The sequence below is a fragment of the Antedon bifida genome, chromosome 7, assembly GCF_963402885.1.
Source record: "Antedon bifida chromosome 7, ecAntBifi1.1, whole genome shotgun sequence".
NCBI classification, from domain to species: domain Eukaryota; kingdom Metazoa; phylum Echinodermata; class Crinoidea; order Comatulida; family Antedonidae; genus Antedon; species Antedon bifida.
The window spans coordinates 9487274-9509834 of record NC_136232.1 but is presented as its reverse complement, the minus strand read 5'-3'; the positions used below and the strand labels follow the sequence as shown (position 1 = coordinate 9509834).

Here is a 22561-nt window from a genome sequence, read left to right as displayed (position 1 = left end):
GATAAAAACATCCCGATAATGTAGGTAATTTGCATAGCTGCGTCCATGTGGTTGTAAAGAGGATTATATTTGCCTTCACTGCACGATGCGGCCATGCTTTCGGTAAGTTTCTTTGTTTTTCTATAAGGCTATAGAATTATCTTTTTGATGCCTTAACTGAGAATTGTGTTCGCAGGGTTATATTATGATTTACCTCTAATCCAAAGGTTTAGGTTTAGTCCTGACTTGCTCTTTCATGCTTATAGAGCTCGGCCAGGTAGTACGTCGTGAGGGTAAGGCTATAATAATGATGATTGGTCAGACGATACTTATTACTAGGACAGAATGAACTGAAACTCCTTCTATATATCAGCCGGATTTATTACAGTACTAGCTATTGTCAAGCTAAGTCCTCTGCAATCATAATTAAAATGCAATATATGTATTTTTTTTTTTAATGATCGCACAAGCCGTATAAAATACTGTATTTTATATGTACTGTATATATTTTTACTTTTATCGTACAGTAAATATTTAGATAAGTCCTATTTTTAAATTCCTGTACCGCAACTGAATGTGATGCAACATGTTTAGAAAAAAATGCGATGCATTAACAGATGGAGTCATATCAATCATTAATTTTATAGAATAATCTATAATATATTCATTAAACATCCATCAGATATCACGTATATAATGCGTATAATTTCAAAGCAAAATGTCGGTGTCGGCATACAGTAAACATTAAATAGCAGAGAGTGAAATTAAAAATTTGAATACGAATGGTAGATCGTATGAATGAAAAGCCGTTTGTGATGTTTGAATACGAATGGTAGAGATGAAAGGTAAAGCACATCGTATGAATGAAAAGCCGTTTGTGATGTTCGTTTCCAAATCAATGCAGTGTTGTCATTGCTGAGATTTCGACACCGCCGTCGTTGTGGTTGCGCGACGTCGTTGTCGTTGTGGTTGCGCGACGTCGTTGTCGTTGTGGTTGCGCGACGACGTTGTCGTTCTGCTTCGCGACGTCGTTAACAAAATTAAAGAGTTTTTTAAGTTGAAATGCAAAATAAATTTAATTATATTATATCCAAAACATACAGTTCAACACTAGCTTAATTAAATGTACAACATTTTATTTACTTACAGAACCTTTACTTTGGGACACCCATACTTCAGTCGTCCCTTTCCCGTAAAAAAAATATTTAAACACTACAACCAACCCCTATTTGTTTGGTCCATAGAATCTACTTTTTTGACCAGGCAAGAGTGAAATTACAATAATGTCACTCTTCACAGGTTATGAATACTTATAATATAATTCAGATTAAATGATAAAATCTATATTTTTTTTGGTCGCTTTACCATACTTTTATGTAGTACACAATATAATTATTTTCGGAAATAAATAAAACCTTACAAGAGGCCAAAAACAACCAGCATATAATATTTATAGGTTACGTTTGAAAATAAAAGAATTTTATTATTTACATTTTATTTTTAAAGAGCATCTTATATCGAAAAGACCAAACGGCAAAGACACAGTATCTTACCCGGCCTAAGAAAATTCAAATGTGTACCTTTTTGTTCTACTAAATGATATTAAAATAAAAAATAAGCTCTGTCTACACTATCAAACTGTATGTGACAACAACATTTGATTTGGCCCATATATGGACATGATGAAATCATTCACTACCATATTTTGGCATAGCACTACCATATTTGTCAACTAGTTTGATAGTGTAGACAGAGCTTTAGATTGCATAGAAAATATAACATAAATCTAGATCTAGATCTAAATATTTAGAAAACATATGTAGCTGGTAATTTAAAGTAAAAATAATATAATAAAAAGCAAACATTTTTGGTTTATCAAAATTTAGTTTATAGTACCGTACATTTGCACACAAAAATAAGATATTTTTGGAAAAAAACAGTAAATTGATTATCCTAACCCTCTGATGGTATATCATATGGTTAGTTATTAAATTATCAATCATTAATAAATATGTATATATAAATATCTATGGGTATGCAGTACTGTAGTAAATAATATAAACAATTAGCAGAAAGCAATTGTGTTAAATATGCTATTAAAATATCAACAGCATCGCATGTAGCTAGCGGAATGATATATTACAATAACCCCAAAGTCATCCAGTGCCTAATTTCATTTTTTAGTTAATCGAAATTGATAATATAAATAATAAGTTAAATATGCTGGTGGGAATAGTTAGTAGCTGTTATTTTAGCACTTTTGCAAAAAAATCTATGTATTTGTTTGGTTAATCCGTTCTACCTTTACTAATCCAATAACAATAAATCCTAGTTAATCCACGTTTAATCCATTGGATCAGGGTAAGCCTTCCACCGGTCGATCGGGCGTTTGGATAATAACTTGATTAATATCGTTGTCTTCTTGTTCGTACATGTCGAGTGACGTGTCTATTATCGGTTTGTAATTACACGGCGCTTGGCGGTATGTCCGTTGTTTTACACACATAGCGGTAAAAATAACTGCAGAGAGAAGTCCGACTCCAAAAGCGGCACTCAGAGCTGTGAATGATTATATGAATGGAAATTTGTGATGGTTACAAAAAATGAAATGAACTCATGCAATGGATGAAAATGTAAAGCAATGTAATATAATTATACAGTAAAACTCCTATTAAAGGGACACCTTTAGGACCATACAAAGTGTCCCCTTAATGGGGGTGTTTCAAATATGGGGTTTTACTTTATCATTCATATGGACAGATGGTAGATTTATGTTATTTGTTAACTATATCAAATTTATTTTTAAAACTATTAATGTATTGGAGTAACTAAATGTAATACGATTTAGTCAACTCTTCCAATACCAGACACCTGTGGGCTGGCTTAATACAGTATGTCTGTATTCGGAATGTGTTTCTAATGTTAGAAATGAATTTTGGACCTCAAGAAAAGTCTGATTTTTGGAGAATTTCCGGTTTTTAGGAGTCCAACATTGGGATAGTTGACTGTAGTCTTACTGGAATAGGTGCTTTGTTATACAAAATTTAAATTTTGGAGAAAAAACATGGAGCTAAAATTGGCATTTAAATAAGCGTAGTGAAAAGAAATGAAATGTACAGACCGACAATAGCAGATATAGAGAGTGGAGTGCCGTCTTGGCCGCCAGATGTCGGTACCACTACAGGCATTGATGGTTCAAACACATCAGTACTATTTTCTGTCGGAAACTCTGTCGGGTTCAGATTCAAAATATGGGATATCCGGTCAAAAGATCCATTATTAGGAGATGGTTGTATGCCCAGCATGTAGCACATAAGTGGGTAGATGTCGACGTTATAGAACGGCGCAGCTTGTGACTGGTTGCGATTGAAGAGAGGGCCGTGAGCTACAAAGACGGGATGCATCACTTCTAGTCTGTTGTCATATCCATGCGCTCCTTTGAAGTCTAGTTAATATAACAAGAGAGAAATATGCAACTCAAAGGGGAGACAGATATTGTACAGTAACTGTGCTTTGAGTAAAAATCACAATATAGCTCTCAACTCCTATCATGTGAGTTTCATTATAATTAAACATTCTAAATGATTTATAATTTAAATATTATTAGTTCCAATAGTGTTGAAGTTCATTTAAATTTCGATTGTAAAAATTGACTTTTGACAGGAGAATCAATAGCTTTGATTGCAATTTCAGTTTCACACAGACACACAGTATTCATGATATTTCATGGAAACAAAAATGTTAGTTTGAGGGAAAAATCTGTAAAAAATATTTTTAATAAATGGTTTTCAGATCCATTGCTCAGAATTCGTGCACCGGACAACATCCGTACGGAATGCGGTGTGCGTTAGTATGAATGCTTATTCTTTAAAGATGTATTGTCCCCCAAAAACTTGAAAAATTAAGATTAAAAGATTAATTAAATAAGACTTTGATAGGCCATTTTGTAGTTTTAATAAAGTCAATCACTTCCGTAGAAAAAAAAAAATGTTATCACTTGACAATCAAATGACAAAATTCATTGTCTGGCAGCCAATTTGACTATTTGCTTACAGTTACAGTTTTCCATGTAAATCATTTTTTTTTTGGATCCACTTTTTGGTCAAAGTGGATAACTATTATGTGACATTAAAATGGCATATTCAAAAAGAAAATAAATTGTAATTAATTATTAATTTTTCAGGGGGACAATACATCTTTAACACTAAACCCATTTTCAAATTATTTTTTCCCCTGTATCGGTGTAAACATAGCCTTACTGTGGAAGGCGAGCATGTTACTTATTTGTACAACAAATGTAAAGCTCTGTCCACACTATCAAACTTTATGTGACAAAAATATGTGATATGTATGTCATATCACTACCATATTTGGGGACACATCACATTTTTTTTGTCAAACTAGTTTGATAATAGTGTAGACAGAGCTTTACTGAAGGTTCCAACTTACATTTTGTCTCATTCCAATTGGGGAACGTTTCAGTTAAATTTTGAAAAATGCTCCATCCTTCTTTGGCAACAAGTAGGATTGGTGCGATTCTTCTGCTGTCATGGTAATGAAATACTTGTGGGATTTCATCTTTTCTGTACACATTCATGTGTTCACTTACATTCTTCAAAGCATTGTATATTACGTTCTCATCTTTTTCTACACATTAAAAAACAAGATAATATATTTTTACTGCCATAATGCAGAGAGCTGTCATAGAGCTGTGTAATTAATATATCAACATAACTATACTGGTGGTATATGGCCGTCAGTATCATGAGCTGATAATTATATACTAAATAATGTTTAAGTATCGTGCTGTGTGGTTTTAGAAGCTAGGATTATAAGCAGGTTTACTGATACTGTAGTACCAGTAAAGAATAGGATTCCATAGATGGTCTATTGGGTTTCAATCAATTAAATTTTAAAAAAGGCTTTTATTTTAATGAATGAATGGCATTGGAGTATAAACTATAAATAAATAAAACAGGATTATATGCTGTTCAGGGGCACATCCAGTGGTATCTCTAGAGGCGCACCTCCACCACCCACTCCTCCCCGCCACACCCTCCTCACATCCTCTCACCCAGAGCCATATATATAAAGAGTTACGACATTGAAAATTAGAAGCCATGTTTGTGTCAAAGAATTCGCACGCTGAGGGCGCGCGCTTCTATTTTGTATAGCGTTTTCCTGTAGTTCATGCATTATTTTTAGATTTTTTTGTCTATGAAATAACGCTTATATTCCGTTTTTATTTTAGTAATTGATTTTATTAATGGTATTAATTTGGTAACATATATATATTGTGTCTATAATAACAAAAGAATAAATGCTAGGGCCTACATGCAAGTCGGGATACATCAAAGCATGAACCAATACAAAAAACACACAAATTCACCCCTTTTTTTATACAGTATATGTCTCTCTGTGTGTTTTTGACACAAACTTTCAGAGACTCGTTCATCATTTCATTTGTAATAATTTGCCTTTATTATTTTAATATTGTTCATACCCTATTCAACATATTAACAAATATATCCACGACACTTTATTATTTTATTTAGTCATCAAAGCATGCATTATGGATTGAAAATATTACATAATTGTTAATAATAGGACGTAGTTATGGGATGTTTCGTTCCAAAATCAATCAATCGAACTTTATAATGTACTAGCGCACGCGCGCGCAATATTCTTTGCCGCAAGTACTTCTGTACACTTTGCACATCGATATTTCACCGTAAAATGTGCAATTACATTTTTTTAAATATAAGAAAAAATTTAAAGTATTTTCTTGCTCCTATACTTTACATGCATTAACGGAGACAAGTTTGAAACAAATTGATCTGCATATAACGTGACTATAATCCAATGTCGTAACTCTCTATATATATGGCTCTGCTCTCACCCACCCCTCCCTTTGTTAACTAAAATAAAATTAGGAACTACTTTTTTATATCTATTTTTTACTAATAATATTTTTTAGCGTTTCAATTCCCCCGTTGTACTGGAAAAAGATGGGTAGGGTGATATCGCCCAACCCGACTAGTTGACATCCCTGCTGCACTATAATTTACCTTTGTTAGGCCATATTCCTATTACCGGCGTGTTATTGTCATATTCATACACACTTGAGTTGACAAACTTGTCGAGCTCAATTACTCGTTCAACCGATACGTCCGCCATTCCATGATCTGACGTAATAATGATATTCATAGTGTCGTACAAGTCGTTAATCTCCATTTCATCGATAAGGTAACCAATATTTTTATCGAGAGTCTGCAACATTTGTATCATTTCTGGAGAGTTCGGTCCGTACATATGACCGGTACGGTCAGGCTCGTGAAAGTATAGAATACCAAGATTTACGTCATCCTCAACAAAGTGGCGTAAGACCCAATCTACGCGGTCATTAAACGGTATCGAAGCGTTATATTCTGGCAAATAATATGTTGGAAATTGATCACGTATTTTAACATCCGAAGCCGGCCAATTAATAACTGCGCTTTGTCCTAAACTATTTTGATTCGTGATCCAGACTGGTTCGCCGTTATTCCACCATTTTGCTTCTAAAGAACTTGGTTTTCCTAGTTGAAAGTGTTCATCCCATACCGGATCGTACATTTTATTTCCTACGATCCCATGACTTTCTTCATACAGTCCAGTAACAATCGTGTAATGATTTGGAAATGTTTTAGTAATAAACGCATCGAAAGTAAACTTAGCCCTCACACCGTCAGATATTAGTCTTTGAAAGTTAGGCATATCTGTCTTGTCTAAATAGTCCGCACGGAACCCATCCAAAGATATCAAGAGAACTCGATTTTCAGCCTGCGTCGTGGGCACAGATGTAATGAACCTTGCCAGGCCTAGAAAACAAGCACTAATCGAAACAATTCGGCTAAGCCAAATACTGTAAAACATACTGATAGTCACCGTAAAATACCTATAATATTAAAATAACTACTGTTAATACACTAAATGGAGATAGATATCAGTCCGAAAAATGAAATCCCCAAACCATTTCATCATAACACAACAAATGACTCGCGACCAGCCGAAAGAGGGCGGGATTCTAATTTTCAGTTTGTTGGCAGAGTACTACTTTGTGTGACGATATAGAGGGCGTACTACCAGAAGCTACAGAGTCGAGTCACCAAAATGAAAAATTGTCTTTTACTTGTAGGCATATATTGTAACAAATTAATATCAAACGTATTGCGCACACATAAATAATAAGACATTAAAAACATTATTATGTTTATTTTAATACTAATTTATTAAATAAATTTCTAATTTGAAACATATTCATTTTATTCATTTTCCAAAGAAGAAAGAGAATTGGAATGTTTAATGTCAACAATAACAATTCTGTTGATATTGCACTAAAAAGTTTATTTGTCATCCACCATAAACCCGTATTTGGCTTTAATATATGAGAAACACGGCTAATGGATCCGTTATTTGGAGATTCTGGTATTCCCAATATGTAACATATGAGTGGATAGATGTCAACAGTGTGGAATGGATCCGCGTCAGGTTGGTACTGATTGAAAACAGGACCGTGAGCTATAAACATCGGATGCATTACTTCGAGCCTATTGTCGAAACCGTGCTCCCCTACATTAAAATCTGAAAATAAATCAAACGAATATTTTAATCTATAAAGGCAAATAACTGAAAACATCAGTGGTTGGATCCCAATGAAAGCGCCAAGCTTTCGGAATTCACTATTCCTTCGTCGGGGCTAAAACATGTTATATTATAATTTAGTAATGTTATTATGTTCTTGTAGGCCTATTGTAACAAAATAAATTAGCATAAACTTGACGTTAAATGTCTCGAGCACCTTTTTTACTGTTCAATGCTTCATATATAGACAAATTAGATTTCTAATTAAACGAAATAAAATAAATAATAAAAATAGTAATACGTTCTGATGCCTGATAAAAAAAACCTGATAAAATACTTTCATTGTAACTTTTGAATTTGTTGAATTATACAATATATGTCATCCGTTAACCCAACAAACACAATTGTGAAAGAACGTTCTTCGCTCTCTGCATTGTGTAGCATGCAGATTAGAATACTTTAGGTCTTATATTTCAGGTATTACCATATCAATTGAAATAACTTGATTTGTTCTGGATCAAATCTGTATAGTACTTTGTAACAAGTGCCCTTTGATCAAAGAAAAAATGACTTAACAGCAGTATGAGTCATATCAGGGAAGAGTTAAATTGACTCACTCATATCAAATACCTCGCGTGAATGAAACATCCGGCAGCAAAGTTGGTTCAATCAAGTATACCTCCATGTTCCTCAATCTATTAACAGGACACTGAGCTCGCCTTGCCAAGATATAGGAACTCGTAACAGTCCTTTGATCTTATGTCTGGCTGCGCCAAATACCAACAGTACTGTACTATGTACATATTCTTCGTGGTGCGCGGTGCGTCTGTAAAGCTTGGTTCCCACTAGGAGGACGCAAGGACGTAAACGCAACGCAAGCGTGTTGACCAATGATAAGCGACAGTTCGAATAATCCATCGCTTGTGATTGGTCAACTCAGTTACGTTGCGTTACGTCCTTGTGTTGCGTCTCTAGTGGGAACCAAGCTTTAAGAGGCTTGTTGCATTCACTCATTTGATCTCCGGAGCTCAGTAACCTGTTGTTAGATTGCCTTGGTTTATATTTTTATCCCTCGGATTAATTCGCGCGAAAATATACCATACCGTAACGGTAGCCGTATGCTATGATGATGTTATGTGTTGCTGAGTATTATTGTAGTAGGCCTACATTAATGGCAATTACTATTTTGATGTGTTCAATTGCCTATATTTGCCTATATTTCAGGGAGACTAAACTTAGACCCATTCTTACATTCAGTTGCTTACTTTTTCTATCTTCTGACGTTGGAAACACAGCTGTAAAGTTCTGGTAGATCATCCAGCCTTCTTTAGCAACGAGCAAAATCGGTGCAATTCGTCTGTTTGCTTGATAATGGAAATCTGGCGGGATTTCATCCTTTTTATACACACGCATGTGATCACTGGCACTCTTTAATATATTGTAAATCTTGTCTTCATCTAAATTGAATAAAATCAATTTATAAAATAATCCTTTATTTCAAATAAAAAAAACATAAGAATGTTACAAATACCCCAGGTCACAGCTTTGGGAACCAAGCATGTGCAGGGCATACAAGAAATATAAAACACTTAAAAAGAAGAAGGCCAAAATAGTAGAAAACACGTCTGGCATAACAGGCAGATTGTATTAATCGATAAAAAAGGAAATGTTAGATGGTTCAATTAATTAATTTAATAATAATTTAATTCTATAATAATTATGCTAATTAGTTAATTAAAAATAAAGAAATAACGCTCTAAAAAGAAGGATATTTCGAGTCAAAAACGAGATATCATTATTATTACTACCCTGTTAAATGAAAAGCTATAATGATTAATTCAAGTTGATTTTCAATTATTTACAGTAAATGTACCCTCTCATTCGTAAGTATTAGTATTGTATTTAAATAATAAAATCAATCATGTGTAGTGTCTCGCCACTCTTAATTGAGGTATGGAGTGCCAATGTCTACAAAATCCGATTGTAACTTAAATAATGGTTTTAAATTTGTATAGCGCAAAATACAAATAGTCTCTATGCCCTGTTGTGAACACAAGTGTAAAAAGAAAGAAAGTGTTATTGTTAAATAAACCAGGGAAACGAGTATGTCTGGACCAATGGCCCATAAAACCAACCAAATTGTCGATGAATACTTACCGTCTTTTGGCCAAATACCAAATATAGGATTATTGTTGTCGACATTATATAGACTTGAATCTATGAATTTATCCAGTTCAATTATTCGTTCTATAGAGACGTCTGCCATCCCGTGATCAGATGTTATAATGATACTCGTTGTGTCGTACAAACCAGTCCTCTTCAACTGGTCTACCAAGTAACCTACGTCATTATCTAGGCTCTTTAGACATTCGATTAATTCTGGAGAATTTGGACCAAACTTATGACCAGTTGGATCCGGTTCATGATGGTATAATATCCCCAGATTGACATCATCGTCTTGAAAATGTTTAACAATCCAATCTATCCGTTTACGTAACGGTATCGATTCATCGTACGTTGGTAGATAGTAGGTAGGGTATTCATTGCGTATGTTAATAAAAGAACCTGGCCAGTTTATTACCGCGCTTTTTCCAAAGTTGTTTTGATTGGTGATCCAGATTGGTTCGCCGCTATTCCACCATTTCTGATCTAAATAACTTGGGTGTCCAAGTTTGAAGTGTTCATCCCATACCGGATCGTACATGTTGTTGCCAACTATCCCGTGACTCTCTTGATACATTCCAGTAACTATAGTGTAGTGGTTAGACAGTGTTTTGGTAATAAACGCATTGATGGTGTATTTAGCTCGTACACCGTCAGATATTAGCAGACGAAAGTTTGGTAAATCCGTCTTTTCTAAATAGTCTGCTCGGAACCCATCCAAAGAAACCAACAGTACCCGACTACTATCTGATGAAGCAGAACCAATGGCGCAACAAGGTATTGGTAAACATACCAGGCAGAATCCCAATCCACAAAACAGCTGATACATGGGTAACAAAAATGTAGGCCTACGTAACTTACGCAGGAAATAGCTGAAATGGTGGTATCGGTAGGAAAGCACAATCGTCGGACTATCCTATTATACTGTACTGATAATGTATACCACGATTGCCAGTGCCGCACTAACCATCACCGACCCTTTCAATATAATATTGTAGGTATATTTTAATTGCTCGGTGCTATAATAGCCGACGCGGCAAAGGTTGTCTAAAAAACAACGTTATGGCTAAAGATACGGTCCGTATACTTCTAAAAATTTTAGAAGTATGGATACGGAACCGTATCTTTCTTTATCTAAAAACAGACGGCATGATAAATCATACAGTGATGTTTTTTTTTAATCCACAATGGGCTTTGGCAGAGGGGCGGGGAGTACGGCCCCTATAGAATTCATGATGATTACATATATAATAGTCATTATTGTAATAATCTAATGTAATATTTTCAATCGTGTTGGATATTGTGACCACTTTACCCGGGCTTAACTTTCCATATGTTCTTATGAGATTGGATCTACAGCAGGGCCTAAAACTCTGCACTATCAAACTAGTTTGACAAAATATAGTGTGATATGCCCAAATATGGTAGTGATGTGCCCAAATATGCTAGTGATATGACATCATCATGGGCACATCACATTATAAGTTTCAAGATAATTATGGACGTTAATTTGATGGTAATTTCTAGCAATAAAACCCTGGAAACAATCGATAGGCTTGGCGTTTCGCATTTGTCCTTCAATTTTATGGATTTAAATTTGTTATACATAATTTATTCTGTATGTGTACAGTAAAGCTTTTATTTTATTAGGTTTAGAATCGCGTTTAACGGAACGTTGAATTTTATAGATGGTGAATATTATTAATATAATATCTTGTTTACTACTATACATCATCGATTGCATCGACCCTTACTGTGCCCCAGTCATTTGACTTTATGGTGTTGATGGCTGGCTGCGTTGTGTCTATTGTGAGCTTGGTTGGAGATATGACACAGAAATATGTGGTCAATGCTTAAAATAAGAACTGTATTGACGTACCACCATGCACTAGGACCTCGTATGTAAAAAAACAGTTTTCACATGCATAATCTATTTTTCCTTTTAAACAATTTATTACAATAATAATATTACATTATTATATTTTATTAATATATTTTATGAATCGTTATTCTAGATAGCTTGACATTTTATTTATTCTGGTGTACCACGTATATATTTTGTATCAGATGTATTTTATGGTGTGTACATAACCTTTCCATATTTGTTTGTCCAGTATCAGACAAATCCTAAGATACAGCGTCATATGTGCGACATTATTATTGTAACAGCGTAACGTATTGTAGATTGCAGTCAGCTAGTATATTCATCAGTTTTATCTGTAGGCCTAAGGAAAATACATTTAAATATATTGTGTACATAAAATTATAACTTGATAAATCATAATTACAGTTTGACTTGATTTAGTTCGACGCATCGAAAGGACGTAATGGCACCGCACAAGTAATTTGACCAATGTCGGACCTGTTGCTGGTTATTAGTCAACTCAATGTTGCGCTTACGTCTTTCTTACGCGTTTCTTAGCATTCTTATTATTTGTATCATGGCTTCCATACATTGTTGCACTGGCAATGGCGTACATCTCGTATGTGGTGGTCACCATCATGGCTGATGCATTGAGATGGAAGACATCGTGGAGCATGCGCACAGATGATCGTTGATACTGGACGGATGCAGTTATATTGTTGACCGGAACTGAAATGAGAAATATAGTAGAACCTCTAATAAGGGGACACATTCGGAACACAACATAGTGTCCTCTAAACATGGGTTTATTCCGAAAGGAGGGGCTCTATCATAATAATGATTGTTTGATGTTAATGCTTGGTTCCCACTAGAGACGCAACACAACGACGTAACGCAACATAAAGCGTGGTTCCCACTAGCGACGCAACGCAAGGACGTAACGCAACGCAAGTGAATTGACCAATCACAAGCGATGGCTTATTCGCTTGTGATTGCTAACTGTCTATAACTTCGCTTGTCATTGGTCAACACGCTTGCGTTGCGTTTACGTCCTTGCGTTACGTTCTAGTGGGAACCAAGCTTTAGGGTTTTGACCGATGGATTTATTCGCCTGTAGATATTGGTCAACTTGTTTGCGTTGCGTCTACGTCTTTGCGTTGCGTCCTAGTGGGAACCAAGCTTTAGGCTTATAGGCCCTAATGTTTATCTTATAATTATAATTATAGGATAAACCTTGTTTCCCACTAGAGGTGCTACGCAAGGACGTAACGCAACGTATAGTGATTTGACCAATCACAAGCGATGTATTATTCGAACATTCGCTTGTCATTGGTCAACTCGCTTGCGTTGCGTCTACGTCTCTAGTGGGAACCAAGCTTTATATAAACCATTTATCTGGCGGATTGTTTACGACTGTTCCGTTGATGACGCACGTTGACGATCCCCCTCCATCCAGATTAATAGCATTCACCAATCCAAGTTCTTTTAAGAAGTCTGCCATTTCCTTTAGCGTCACCCTGTAAATTATTAAAAGTATTTGCTTAGTTTTTGGGCTGAGGTTAGAAAGGAAGGCGGGACGCTAAACTGATCATATAATGAAAAGGTTTATCGCAAATAGGTTGATTTCGCGAGAAACGTCATTGCACAATGCATGATGGGAAGTGTTTGGGAGCAAACGTCACGACGCGTACGTACAAACAACAAATCACGTACGTACGCGTCGTGACGCTTGCTCCCAAGTCTTTCCCATCATGCGTTGCGCACGCTATTTGCGATAAACCTTTTAATGGCGATACTTATGAGGATGCTTTACCCTGATACGTGTGTCTTTCCGTCAACTTGTACGATCACAACCCTGCCATCCACATCACTGCCTATAACGGTTCGTCCTGATTTTGACCCGAAAATTTCTTTTGCTGAAACAAAACAAGCTTAGTAAAATATGTTTCAATATTGCAAAAGCACGTAGAAACTTTGTGTCAATGGTTTTGTGATTTCTACATGCCGACTTAGACAGCGTCGTACGACGAGACCCGTAGATGCGTCTTGACTCGTCCGTACTGAATCCCGACGAGACGAGTCGTCTTGAGATACCTCGGGCGTAATTTTTAGGTCATCGGAAGAGCTTTAAACACGTTTACTTTTTTCCGACCAGCCGACTCGTCGGGCCTCGTGGTACGGCGCTGTCTGAATTTGACTTAACTCACCCGACCATTCTGAATCGCATTCCAATATCTTGCTTTCTTCTAAGTACACGGCCCCATTCCTCAGTAGCCAGCCAATTCCGCTAATTAATTGCACGAAAGGGTTTCTTGTATTTTCTATTTCTTCCGTCGATAAATACCTACAAATTTACGTTAGACATTAAAATTAACAATATTTTATATTTATATTAATATTTGCATATCAATGACGCATTGTTGTGTTCAAACAATGATACGCGCGCGCCCACGCATGTGTCAAAAACATGTTAATGAATGTTTCCGACAAACAAAATGAAAGAGCGGGAAAATTACCCGAATACAAGCGATCCATCTTGTCTGATACCAAAATGTACGTTTTGTAGTCCAGGGGTCATCTTGACCAGTCTTCTATCACTTACAATATTGCCCAGGCATTCGTTGGTTTCTGGGACATAAAAACCGCCATTTACAGCCACAAAACAACTCTTCTGTTTGGAAGATTCTACAACGGTTGCTCTTTTTTTATTCTTGCAACCGTCCTGTTCCAGTGGTTCCAATACGGATAACGTACGGAGTGGGTTATTCACGAATGATACACGTCCATAGCAGGGACGAGTACCGTTGTTGGAGAAGTCTTTAGTAAAGTATCTTGTCGTAGTTACTGGAAGGGTGATGTTACTGGTATTGAGACCATGTGACGGCAACACTATGTATGATGAGGTTGACTTTTCGTCGCACATCGAACACTGAGGCATGGTTTGGTTACTAGATGGTAACTTCCGACCTACGTAATTTATAGTTTGAACAACCCTATATAATATAAAAATGATTGATTGAATAATAGATTAGAGCACATGACGTGCGTTAAGCTCTGTCTACACTATCAAAGTAGTTTGACAGGAAAAGTTTGATATATGTGGTAGTTATATGCCTAAAAATATGGTATTGATATGACATCATCATGTCCATTATATGGGCACATTAAAATTTGTTGTCACATAAAGTTTGATAGTGTAGACAGAGTTTACTGGACCAAGTTCTGAAAGAAGGTCTACAGAGGTAAAGAATTAGCTGCCAGGAAGAATCGCTCACAAGTGCGCACGCATGTATCGTCACTATCGAACGCATCACCTTTATGATCTGTCTGTCTCAAATTCGTGCGTGTCGAAGAATATAAAACGATCTAAAGCTCTGTCTACACTATCAAACTAGTTTGACAAAAAACTGTGATGTGCCCCAATATGGTAGTGATATGCCCAAATATGGTAGTGATATGACACCATCATCTCCATATATGGGCACATCACAATTTGTTGTCACATACAGTTTGATAGTGTTGAGCTTGAGAAAATTGATAGTATACCTACCCTATATCATCTGTACACCTGACGTAGCAACAAAGTATATATAATACAATGAATCTGCTATCCATCTGATAGCGTATACAACACGGTGTAAAACTATAGAGAAATATAATAACATTTTAGTAAAAGAATACGTGGCCGGCCTCGACACATCCATGTTTCGTTTCATTCGTTAAAATCTAATTTTTAATCGTTTAAGTCTGATGTGCAAGGCTCGAATCTCTCAGTATTGTACATACAATTTACTCAAACTTCTCACTACCGGAACACTTTGTCCCATGAAACATTGAATGATATCAATGTAATTATATGAACATTGCGCACTATATTGTGTATTAATTCAATTAACTACAGTATGTGTAATTTACCTTTTCCTTGCCTCTTTTAGGTCGGTGAATGTAGGCTTACGACAATACAACTAACCAGCTACGTATTTATTAAGCGTGTCCGCCTGTTGTATGCATTCAGTCATTGTTGTGTTTATTCGGCGTGTACGTGTATTCTTTATACTGGTATTTTAGCACTGTATCGGCAGTAAGCCGTGTTTATACTCGTTAAATGTAAGATCGGGTCCGGTGGAGTTTTTTTTTCTTTTATTTTATTTATCCTCATGTTAAAATTAAATCCCCATTGTAGGATTCTACTACCATACCAGGCCATGAATTGAGTCTCGATATTGGACATTATTTTTTAAATAGAACACGTTTAAAAACAGATAATATTGATCATAAATAAATATAATATTATATTATTATATATTTAAGATGTTACAATACAATAATAGTTCTAATACAATATACTTGTTTTTATTCAATAATTAATTAATTCACACCGGCTAAAATACTGGAAATAGGCTTGATGATACTAACCGCAAGAGGGCGGCATATTAAATTAATTTCCTTTTTAGTTTCTTTTTGTCGATTCAAAATGTCTGCCGACGAAGATACAGAATTGAGAGATTTGGTTGCCCAAACACTGGAAAACAATGGTGTTTTGGGCAAAATAAGGGTAATATTTAGTTATATTTTAGGTCGGATTGTAGTTAATGTGTGTATTATTGTGGTATAATGGTCAATTGTCTATGACACAAGGTGTAACTGTAGGCTAGGCCTAGTCTAGAAAAGAAGGCCAGTTATAAAGCATTATGACAACGCATTCAAGATGGATTACTCTCACTGCTGTCATATTCCTGGACAGTTCGTACTGTTTAAATCGATAATTAGATTTTGAATTTATCCGTTTAAATATAGCCTACCCGCTTTACCAATTGTAATTGTATTTAACATATAGTTTATCATCTCTTTTACATTTAGGCAGAAATACGAGCTAGTGTGTTTCTTGCTTTGGAAGAACAAGATAAGGTTCACAACAAGACTCCATTTGTTAACCAAGAATTAAAGACATTTCTTTCGTCAAAAGAAGGTATAATATTAAAATAATAAATATAATTGTTAATAAAACATGATTGCAAATACCAGCATGGTATACTAGGCTAGCGTACTGTATACCCAAAAGGCCTGATACCAAACTAATATTAAATAATTAATACTTTTTTTCAGCTAAAAAGTATCAAATATTTTTTATTTATATCGTAAATAATTTTGTTTGTTGCTTTTTCTAGGCCAAACAACTGCTGCTCTTGTTTATGAATTCCTTGATTATTTCAACCTTGATTTTACTGTTGCAGTGTTCAATCCTGAAACAAATTTTGTAAGTACCGTTTTATAATCATAATTCTTGCAATACGCTACAGTCCTCATTTTCCTTATCATTGCAAACATTTAAAGATGTATTGTGCCCCAAAAACATGGAAAATGAATATTAATAAAATCAGCCTTTAAATAGGCCATTTTGTAGTTTCATAAAATGTATTCACTTCTGTAGAAAAAAAATCCAAACATATAATTATTTCACTTATAAAAAGACAAAAGAAACGGTTAATTTAAACCAAAAACCATTGTCTGACACAATTTAGGTATGTTTTGCTTTAAATTGCATTTTTTTCAGGTAAACAATTTTTTTTTTTAATCCAATTTTTGGTCAAAGTGAATAAACTATGTGATATTAAAATGGCATATTAAAGAATAACATTAAAAAAAATTTTTTTTTAGGGGGACAATATATCTTTAAACAATTTTATTTAAATATTTTATTTACTTTTCAGGCCGACAAATATGAAGGCAGAGAAAACTTAGCGAAAGAACTGAATATTAAAGACAGTGAAAAGAGTAGACCTCGCCCTTTGTTATGTGAGCTGTTAAGGAAAGTATCTGGAGGTGGAGACAACCCAACTAGAACTAAAGGAGAAAGCACAAATGCTCAGGTCAGTCGATATCCACTATGCCTTCCCTTATACAACTACCTTATTTATTCAAATAAATGCCCCAGATTGTTCAGAGCTGTTTATTCGAGGGAGGCTTTTATTCGGGGTAGGTCTTTATTCAAATTGGGGCGTTTATTCGAATAATAAGACTGTAATATACAGTATAGTTGGGACATACCCAAACTTATACAATTAAGGATGGTGGTTTCTTCAATACAGTAAACTTAAATAACTGTGAAATAAATGAAAACAATTATTTTTTCCAGACTTTTTCTTTTCACTATTATTTCTTTTTAATTGATGTTTATAGGAAATCGTTCTACCTAAGGTAATATGGTATTATCATTTTGCATGTATCAGTAAATTTGATTCATTTTTCATGATTTTTTTTCCATGTTCAATTATTATCGCTTGGGTTTCCTAGAAATGCTAAAAGATAGATATGTAATGCTAAAAAAGAATGATTCATTTTTCATTATTTTTTCCCCATGTTCAATTATCATCACTTGGGCAGTTAAATACTGCATGGTTTCCTAGAAATGCTAAAAGATAGATATGTAATGCTAAAAAGGAATTTGATTCATTTTTCATGATTTTTTATTTTTCATTTTCAATTATATCACTTGTGGTTGTTTAAATATGGTGCAAATGCTTTTCCATATTAGACCCTCTGTGTCGTTACGGAAACGTTATTTCATCATTTTAATATATTATGTGTAGTACATTTTATATATAGTATGTACATGTTTATTATGATTGTATCATTGTTTTTAGTTTGTCTAATGCACAATATAAATCATACGTACATTGCATGAAAACTTTTGTCAATAACTAACACTCTCCCAACCCCAGACCACATCCCCTTCCTTCCCACCCTTGGGCAGTCCTAATATGTCTGGTTTTCTAGAAATTCTAGTATTCTTAGATGTTTTTAATGATTTTTTTTTTAAAGAAATTTGGGACCTCAAGTGTAAAGTCTGGTTTTACCTCCGTCTGGTATTTGTCTTTTATGGAATTTCTACAAAAAAATGCAGTAAAAATCATTCCATACCATGCTTTATCTTATCATTTCTTAATTTATTTAGTGTTAATTTTTTTTTTTTAATCCTTAGGATTTGACATCAAAACAAATATCGGATGCAAAGATCAAATTTGATAATTATGATATGGTAATTATAACATTTATTTGAATGCTTTTTAAAAACTGATTTTTGCTTTTTTGTATTTTTGATTATTAGTATATGCAAACAACTTTTAGGCACAAAACATTCCCAAGGCAAACAACTTATTAGGCACAAAACATTCCCGAAAGTAAAAAGGATTTCAGTAAATTAATTTTTCATTTTCCCTTACAATTACCATTTCAATATCTTTTTATTATTAGTTATTTCGTTTAATTTTTTTAGGATGAAAATGGTATTTAAATGTATTTTTGAATATTAGTTAGCCAAAACCATTCCCGAAAGTAAAAAGGATTTCAGTAAATTAATTTTTCATTTTCCCTTACAATTACCATTTCAATATCTTTTTATTATTAGTTATTTCGTCTAATTTTTTTAGGATAAAAATGGTATTATAGATAAAGATGAATTAAGAAGCCTTTTTGTAGACATATTTCCTCATTTTCACCGGTAAGTTGTAAACAAATAAATAAAACCTCACTAATAATTTTAATGTATTCCGAACATGTTTCAGCGGATTAACATTTTCTTTCTTTTTTTCCAGGAATATGTTAGAAAGATATGTAAATGATGAGTTTAAATCGGTTGATCAGGATTTCAGTAGTGGTAAATACAAAATTAATTTAGTGGTAATTTAAAGTTAAAAATATTGGTTTAATTTTTTGTAGATGTTGTAATTGTTTTCTATCATAATTGTTTATAGAATTTGTATTTATTATCTTATTTATTTTGATTTTTTTTTTGTAGGTATAGATTTTGATGAGTTTTTAGGGATGTACAAACGACTGTTCATTCATTGTAAGAGTGTTGTTGCACATGACGTGTCTGATATCTTAGCAGGACAAAAATCTGCTATTGGTTCAATAAAGACAGGCCATTTTGTGAGTATATTTTAACTTAATTTGACTTAAGTATATTTTAACTTAATTTGAATTGAGTATATTTTAACTTAATCTGACGTAAGTATATTTTAACTTAATCTGACGTAAGTATATTTTAACTTAATCTGACGTAAGTATATTTTAACTTAATCTGACGTAAGTATATTTTAACATAAGTTTACTTTGATTTAAATCTTATATTCTTGTTGTATCTGACAAGTTTTATTTAGAATCTTACCTTTTTTTTTAAAAAGGATGACGAATTTAAGGACACCACCGACCGAAATGATGGAATAACAGGTCAAAGGTTAAATGGTTCAAAATCTAGATCCTTATCTGGCGCAAGTCTTGGAAGTGATGAGGATGATGACTCATTTTTTGACACCTCTCCTAGACATTCTAAACCCACCAGGTAAAGCAAGTGCTTGTGGATTTCCTGCAGTCCCAACCTCTTTTTCAGAATTTTAAATAAATATTTTCTTGTTCATTTTCCACAGTATTCCTAAACCCAAGAAGAAAAACAGTCCCCCATTATCACCAGCAACTAGCCCCACCTCTAAAGCAAATGGACTATCCTCACTTGGCAATGCTCCTCCTATTGGTGGCAGTGGTATGGGCTCCTTGACAGGGGCCCCTCCATTACCTGGATTAGGGGCAAACAAAGGTAATGTTTCTTTATTTGTTATTATTACCATATTACTTGTCAAAATAAAATTTTGCTTATAAGTATAGTACTTGCTTTGTTTGTTTGTTAGCACCTACAATTTTTAGATTTTCATTCTGAATTATATATTTATAGAATAGACTTACCGAACATGCCTATTGAATTTCAAGAAAATCAGTTCATTAATAACTTCACAAATTTAAAAAAAAAAAAAATTTGTATTCTTTTAACATGGGCCAAAATAGCTATGTGGCAATATTTTGCCAAGTACTTCCACTCAGTTTGAGTGCTTTCATTTAGTTAGTTAGTCATACATTAACATTATTGTTAATTTACTCATTGCCATGCTATGTGTGTTTTCCGCAACTTGTAATTTTAGTTCTAAATCACAATGCGTCAAAAATTACTTGATGTTTACTTATTTATTGTAGGTGCATCCAGTCAGGATTGGAAAGATCTTGATGATATAAACAAAGAGATTGGAAAACTTAGTTACACAAGTAAAGACGATTCACATGAAGAAGATTATGATGATGACGATTATGAAGATGATTTTCAAAGGTAATTTGCAATTTATTTATCTCTGACTCATCCTCTTGGCATTGTGTGTAGTTCCATTGCATCATCTACCCATGTGTAGAAATTGGAAAAACAATTCTGGTTATTGAAATCTGTATGTTAAATATTGTGATATTCTTTCTATACGTACTTTGAAGGCCAATTTAGACAGACGAGCGGTAAATATAGTTATGTTATTCCTTATGACCATTTACACAAAGCGCGGAGCTGAAGAGAGGTTTCCTCTGAGGGAATGTTTTTACGTGGAACAAGCTACATAGTTTTCCATCGTCTGTGGCCTTAAAAAGTAATTATGTTATTTTTTTGACTTAGCTCTCAAGGTAGCCGAAGTCAGTCACAAAGTCACGGAGGACCTAGAAGCTACAAAAGCTCAGAGGCAAACAGTATCATTGAAGACTTAGAGGTACCAGAAGACGTATCGGGAGATGATATTGACTTTTTTAATAGCAGTCAAGAAAAGGTATGCTTATTGTTATTAAATTGTGTGCATTAATATGTAATAAGGATATTGCTACAAATTAACATAATATACGTATTCAGATATGGATAACTATACATAAATGACGGGTTGTCCAGGCTCTTTAATATGCTAGGGACCAGTGGGTACTAGGAGAGTAATAATATAATAATAATAATATCCTGGATTTATATAGCCCCTAATGTTGTGAAACCTCTAAGCGCTGAACATTATTACCCCAGTCATTTTTTTTTATCAAATACATATGGAAACATACTCCCATAATGCAGTTAGTAATCAGCGCAAAGTAGTGTCTTTATTTAACCGGTACCCATTTATACACCTGTGTGGAGAGAGGTAAACATAAGTAAAGTGTCTTGCCTAAGGATACAAGCAATGCAGTGAGAGTTGGATTCGAACCTCGATTTCACGATCAGTAGTCACACGTCCAACATACTGCGCCACACGCCCTTAAGCGGGTTGACCCACTGGTACATACTAGGAGAGTTGACCCACTGGTCCATACTAGGAGAGTTGACCCACTGGTCCATACTAGGAGAGTTGACCCACTGGTCCATACTAGGAGAGTTGACCCACTGGTCCATACTAGGAGAGTTGACCCACTGGTCCATTGACATCTTTTAAGTAAGTATTACTCATGTTTTTTGTTTTAGTTTGATGATTTAACAGCAGATCGAACCGCATCCCAGTTGAGTCAGGGAGGGAACTTTGACTATATGGAAGATGTCCAATTCACCACTTGACAATAAATATAGTTTTTTCTATTTTACTTTTTTATCATATCTATCTATTTTGGAAAGCACCATGCATTTATTGCAAGGGTAAGTTAATGCAACAAGGCAAATGTATAAGGGTACAATAGAACCAAGCGAATACAAATTGTTTTTCTCCATACAAGAAACACATACAAGTTTGATAGTGTAAACAGAGCTTTAAACATGAATTTAGTGTACAGTATGTACATGATCATGCGGACGGGGTACATAAAACTACAGCACTTATTTTGTTTCTGTACGTAATAGTTTTTTTTATTCATATGATGTATTTTGTTTAATGATGTGTAGGATGTTGTTTGCTTGCTACATTTTGTTTTTATTTTATCAATTTGTATATATGTATAGTCTTACTGTTCCTGTGTATATATTATTGAAATTAAACAGAGTTTATAAATACACCATATGATAATGAAACATTTTTACCCTTTTATTTTTCAACAATTTACCCTTTTATTTTTCAACAACTGATTACTAAATCATAAATTGGCATGTGTAGACACACA

General features: G+C 34.3%; 4 protein-coding genes across 5 annotated transcripts; 1 reads left to right on the top strand and 3 right to left on the bottom strand.

Annotated features, from left to right (window-relative positions):
- Positions 1 to 78: 78 nt before the first annotated feature.
- Positions 79 to 22472, top strand: LOC144847965 (centrosomal protein 43-like). 2 transcript variants are annotated; one of them, XM_078704591.1, is made up of 16 exons: positions 79 to 102; positions 15565 to 15667; positions 16084 to 16184; positions 16490 to 16598; positions 16798 to 16886; positions 17341 to 17499; positions 17810 to 17827; positions 18612 to 18668; positions 19060 to 19130; positions 19225 to 19286; positions 19428 to 19561; positions 19816 to 19973; positions 20059 to 20225; positions 20657 to 20786; positions 21117 to 21264; positions 21936 to 22472. In XM_078704591.1, the coding sequence occupies exons 1-16, from the start codon at positions 94 to 96 to the stop codon at positions 22023 to 22025; spliced, it is 1605 nt and encodes a 534-aa protein (XP_078560717.1). In that variant the 5' UTR covers positions 79 to 93; the 3' UTR covers positions 22026 to 22472. The 2 variants fall into 2 exon arrangements, with proteins under 2 accessions (XP_078560717.1, XP_078560718.1); XM_078704592.1 differs by lacking the exon at positions 17810 to 17827.
- On the bottom strand, positions 1037 to 7005 carry LOC144848083 (ectonucleotide pyrophosphatase/phosphodiesterase family member 5-like). Its single transcript, XM_078704761.1, has 4 exons — positions 6048 to 7005; positions 4429 to 4626; positions 3101 to 3424; positions 1037 to 2538 (listed from the first exon to the last, which is right to left on the bottom strand). Exons 1-4 carry the CDS (start codon positions 6892 to 6894, stop codon positions 2336 to 2338), a joined length of 1572 nt encoding a protein of 523 aa, XP_078560887.1. The 5' UTR covers positions 6895 to 7005; the 3' UTR covers positions 1037 to 2335.
- LOC144848221 (ectonucleotide pyrophosphatase/phosphodiesterase family member 5-like) lies at positions 7232 to 10774 on the bottom strand. The gene is made up of 3 exons (XM_078704934.1): positions 9760 to 10774; positions 8868 to 9059; positions 7232 to 7602 (listed from the first exon to the last, which is right to left on the bottom strand). The coding sequence occupies exons 1-3, from the start codon at positions 10592 to 10594 to the stop codon at positions 7232 to 7234; spliced, it is 1398 nt and encodes a 465-aa protein (XP_078561060.1). The 5' UTR covers positions 10595 to 10774.
- On the bottom strand, positions 11711 to 15720 carry LOC144847982 (N-acetylglucosamine-1-phosphodiester alpha-N-acetylglucosaminidase-like). Its single transcript, XM_078704623.1, has 8 exons — positions 15545 to 15720; positions 15180 to 15272; positions 14146 to 14622; positions 13837 to 13973; positions 13443 to 13545; positions 13018 to 13146; positions 12198 to 12358; positions 11711 to 11983 (listed from the first exon to the last, which is right to left on the bottom strand). Exons 2-7 carry the CDS (start codon positions 15242 to 15244, stop codon positions 12205 to 12207), a joined length of 1065 nt encoding a protein of 354 aa, XP_078560749.1. The 5' UTR covers positions 15245 to 15272; positions 15545 to 15720; the 3' UTR covers positions 11711 to 11983; positions 12198 to 12204.
- Positions 22473 to 22561: the final 89 nt, after the last annotated feature.

Coding starts and splice junctions, on each gene's coding strand:
- LOC144848083 (XM_078704761.1), bottom strand. CDS start 6,894: ATGTTTTACAGTATTTGGCTTAGCCGAATTGTTTCGATTAGTGCTTGT. Junction 4,627..6,047: donor AGGAATATGGCCTAACAAAG/GTAAATTATAGT, acceptor TTTAATGTGTAG/AAAAAGATGAGAACGTAATA. Junction 2,539..3,100: donor CTCTATATCTGCTATTGTCG/GTCTGTACATTT, acceptor AATCATTCACAG/CTCTGAGTGCCGCTTTTGGA.
- LOC144847982 (XM_078704623.1), bottom strand. CDS start 15,244: ATGGATAGCAGATTCATTGTATTATATATACTTTGTTGCTACGTCAGG. Junction 14,623..15,179: donor AGGTGTACAGATGATATAGG/GTAGGTATACTA, acceptor TATATTATATAG/GGTTGTTCAAACTATAAATT. Junction 13,546..13,836: donor ATGCGATTCAGAATGGTCGG/GTGAGTTAAGTC, acceptor GTTTTGTTTCAG/CAAAAGAAATTTTCGGGTCA.
- LOC144847965 (XM_078704591.1), top strand. Junction 15,668..16,083: donor TTGTTGTGTTTATTCGGCGT/GTACGTGTATTC, acceptor TTTCCTTTTTAG/TTTCTTTTTGTCGATTCAAA. Junction 16,887..17,340: donor TCAATCCTGAAACAAATTTT/GTAAGTACCGTT, acceptor TTTACTTTTCAG/GCCGACAAATATGAAGGCAG.
- LOC144848221 (XM_078704934.1), bottom strand. CDS start 10,594: ATGTATCAGCTGTTTTGTGGATTGGGATTCTGCCTGGTATGTTTACCA. Junction 9,060..9,759: donor TGGTATTTGGCCAAAAGACG/GTAAGTATTCAT, acceptor TATTCAATTTAG/ATGAAGACAAGATTTACAAT. Junction 7,603..8,867: donor AACGTCAGAAGATAGAAAAA/GTAAGCAACTGA, acceptor ATTTATTTTCAG/ATTTTAATGTAGGGGAGCAC.